Source organism: Carex rostrata, chromosome 9 (genome assembly GCF_964058835.1).
Source record: "Carex rostrata chromosome 9, lpCarRost1.2, whole genome shotgun sequence".
NCBI classification, from domain to species: domain Eukaryota; kingdom Viridiplantae; phylum Streptophyta; class Magnoliopsida; order Poales; family Cyperaceae; genus Carex; species Carex rostrata.
The window spans coordinates 10336076-10338409 of record NC_135926.1 but is presented as its reverse complement, the minus strand read 5'-3'; the positions used below and the strand labels follow the sequence as shown (position 1 = coordinate 10338409).

General features: G+C 42.5%; 1 protein-coding gene across 1 annotated transcript; it reads left to right on the top strand.

Moving 5' to 3' along the window:
• The first annotated feature begins 220 nt into the window (after positions 1 to 220).
• On the top strand, positions 221 to 2094 carry LOC144559634 (protein BIG GRAIN 1-like). The gene has a single exon (XM_078308706.1). It carries the CDS (start codon positions 805 to 807, stop codon positions 1735 to 1737), a length of 933 nt encoding a protein of 310 aa, XP_078164832.1. The 5' UTR covers positions 221 to 804; the 3' UTR covers positions 1738 to 2094.
• The last annotated feature ends 240 nt before the right edge of the window (positions 2095 to 2334 follow it).

Here is a 2334-nt window from a genome sequence, read left to right as displayed (position 1 = left end):
GGAAAATCAGCCGCTTTTTCTCACGTCACCTTTTAATTATTCCGTTAATTGTGGAGACTATTTAATTAGCATAATTGTTCTTCCCGTTGGTTCATCAAATTCAAATATTGTCAAATCTTTCTGAACAAAGTATGTATTTATGACCCTAAAATACTTGTACTGATTTAGTATTCTGAGGCGGTTTGCTGCACGATCAGTGAAGTTGGTTTTGAAAAAGGAGGGGATATAAATTTTTGAAGAGCAGGCGTACAGACTCCACTGGAAGTCTGGACCAAATTGAAATGGGATCATGGGATGGCATATGTACCTATTAAATGAGAGTGTTTTACTTTTCCAGACACTTAAAAACCAAGTAATACTAATACCAGCGCATTAAATTAGAGGAGACAGACAGGAGGACACTACGGTAACCATACCGGAGGTAATTACAACCAGAAAAACATAGGAAGAGCCAGGATCCGAGATCGCACGCACGGGCAGAACACGGGCCCACAAAGAGTTTTTAAGTTTTAACGAATCACCCTAGTTTAAATCTCGATGCAAATCTGACGATCAAGTTTAACTGAGGTCCCGCTTCCTAGGTAAGAAGGGGACTGCCACGTCACCTCTCTCGTCCCTCAAAAGGACCAGCACTGCACGCGAGATCCCTTGCTTTCTTCCCCTCCTCTCACACTTCCTCTCTCTCTCTCCTTCCTTTCATTCCACCCCTTTGTTCTAAGTTTTCATTTCCCTCTCAGCATTTTCTGCATAATTTAGAGTTACTCGAGTAATACAGAGACAAAGAAAAAGGTGATCGCTGTAAAAATGGAGAGAAGAAGCAAACCACCTCGGTACGAACAACCGTCTTTCTCGTCCACTCTCCTGGATGCCATATACCGGTCCATTGATGAGTCGGATGGTACTGGTACAGAACCAGAGAAACATGCCTTGAAACAGTCAGACCGGTACAGTTACAAGTTGGATTCTTGGAAGAGTACCAGTACGACAAATCACCAACGTTCGTCAGCTAGAACTAAGTCTGCGCCGACGGGTAAACACAGGTCTGGCGGTTGGGCCCACTCGACATCCAGCTCGTCAGATTGTTCAAGCTACGGTGGTTTCTCCTCGTCTGAGGCCGAGTCAGTTCGGCTCAAACCTATACGAACTGCTCCCCGGCCCGATCCAGTTCAATATCATTTCCCGGCTCAATCCCCTGCTACCACCACAACTGAGAACAAGAAAAATTCTAGTTCGATAAAGAGTAGAATAAAGGAGTTCAGAAAAACGAAGCAACAGTTGCCTGCCTCGCCTGGAGCCCGGCTAACGAGCTTTATAAATGCGATTTTCCCTAAGAAGGCCTCGCCGGCGGCGAAAGGGAGTACCCAAGCGCCGGAGGTGGGGTCCACTTGCTCCAGCGCCTCGTCTTACACCAGGTCGTGCCTCAGTAAGACTCCTTCAACGGTGAAGAGATCGGTTAGGTTTTGTCCGGTGAGCGTTGTCGTAGGGGAGGAGGAGGGTAGCGTCCATCGTCGGAGAGAGGTGGAGGAGAAGAAGAGAGTAGAGGAGATTTTGCGAGGGCTGGCGAGGGATGAAGAGGAGGAAGAAGACACTAGCGATTCGAGCTCAGATCTGTTTGAGCTGGAGGATCTGACGGTTGGGATTGAGCGGAGGTTTAGGGATGAACTGCCGGTGTACGGTACAACAAGTCTAGGGATTAATAAAGGGGTTCCTCACGGTTTGTGTCGTCCTGTAATCTAGACATTATTAGATCTTAACCTTCATTTTCTGGATATTAAATAGACTAATTGAGTAATTGTTTTATGAGGAACTTTTTACGTATGAGTCCAGACTTTTTTTTTTCTTTTGACGTAGTTGAAGATTAGGCCTGGAAAGTAACTAAGTACCTTTGGAGATGTATATTGTTAAATATTTGGAAAATTAGGGGCAGAGCAAAATTTGTGAAAAGAATGGTTGCTGAATAATGATGAGTGGGAGTACTAATCTGGGTATAATTTAGAAGATTGTAGGGCTTTGATTTCAAGAAAATATTGGCATTTTCTTTTTCTTTTTGTAATATGGTTAAAACAATTTAATCAGTTAGTTCGTTTTTGTTTAGCTACTTGTGTGTTTACTTGTTCGTTTCTCTTTCAAATTTGATAAAATTTAGTTTGTTAAATCCGGAATTAAAAGAAATATTTGAGAAATTGATTTCAAAAGGCCTTGTTCAGACGAAATGAAGGCTCACAAACGATTCTTGTTGATTTGATAATTAATAGGAAATAAAGTTAACAAAAACCTTTCACATCATGTCCTGTTTAAAACTTATACTTCGTTATTTTCTAAAGTGCATTATGA

Excerpts from the sequence above, each read along its gene's own strand:
- LOC144559634 (XM_078308706.1), top strand. The coding sequence starts at position 805 with ATGGAGAGAAGAAGCAAACCACCTCGGTACGAACAACCGTCTTTCTCG.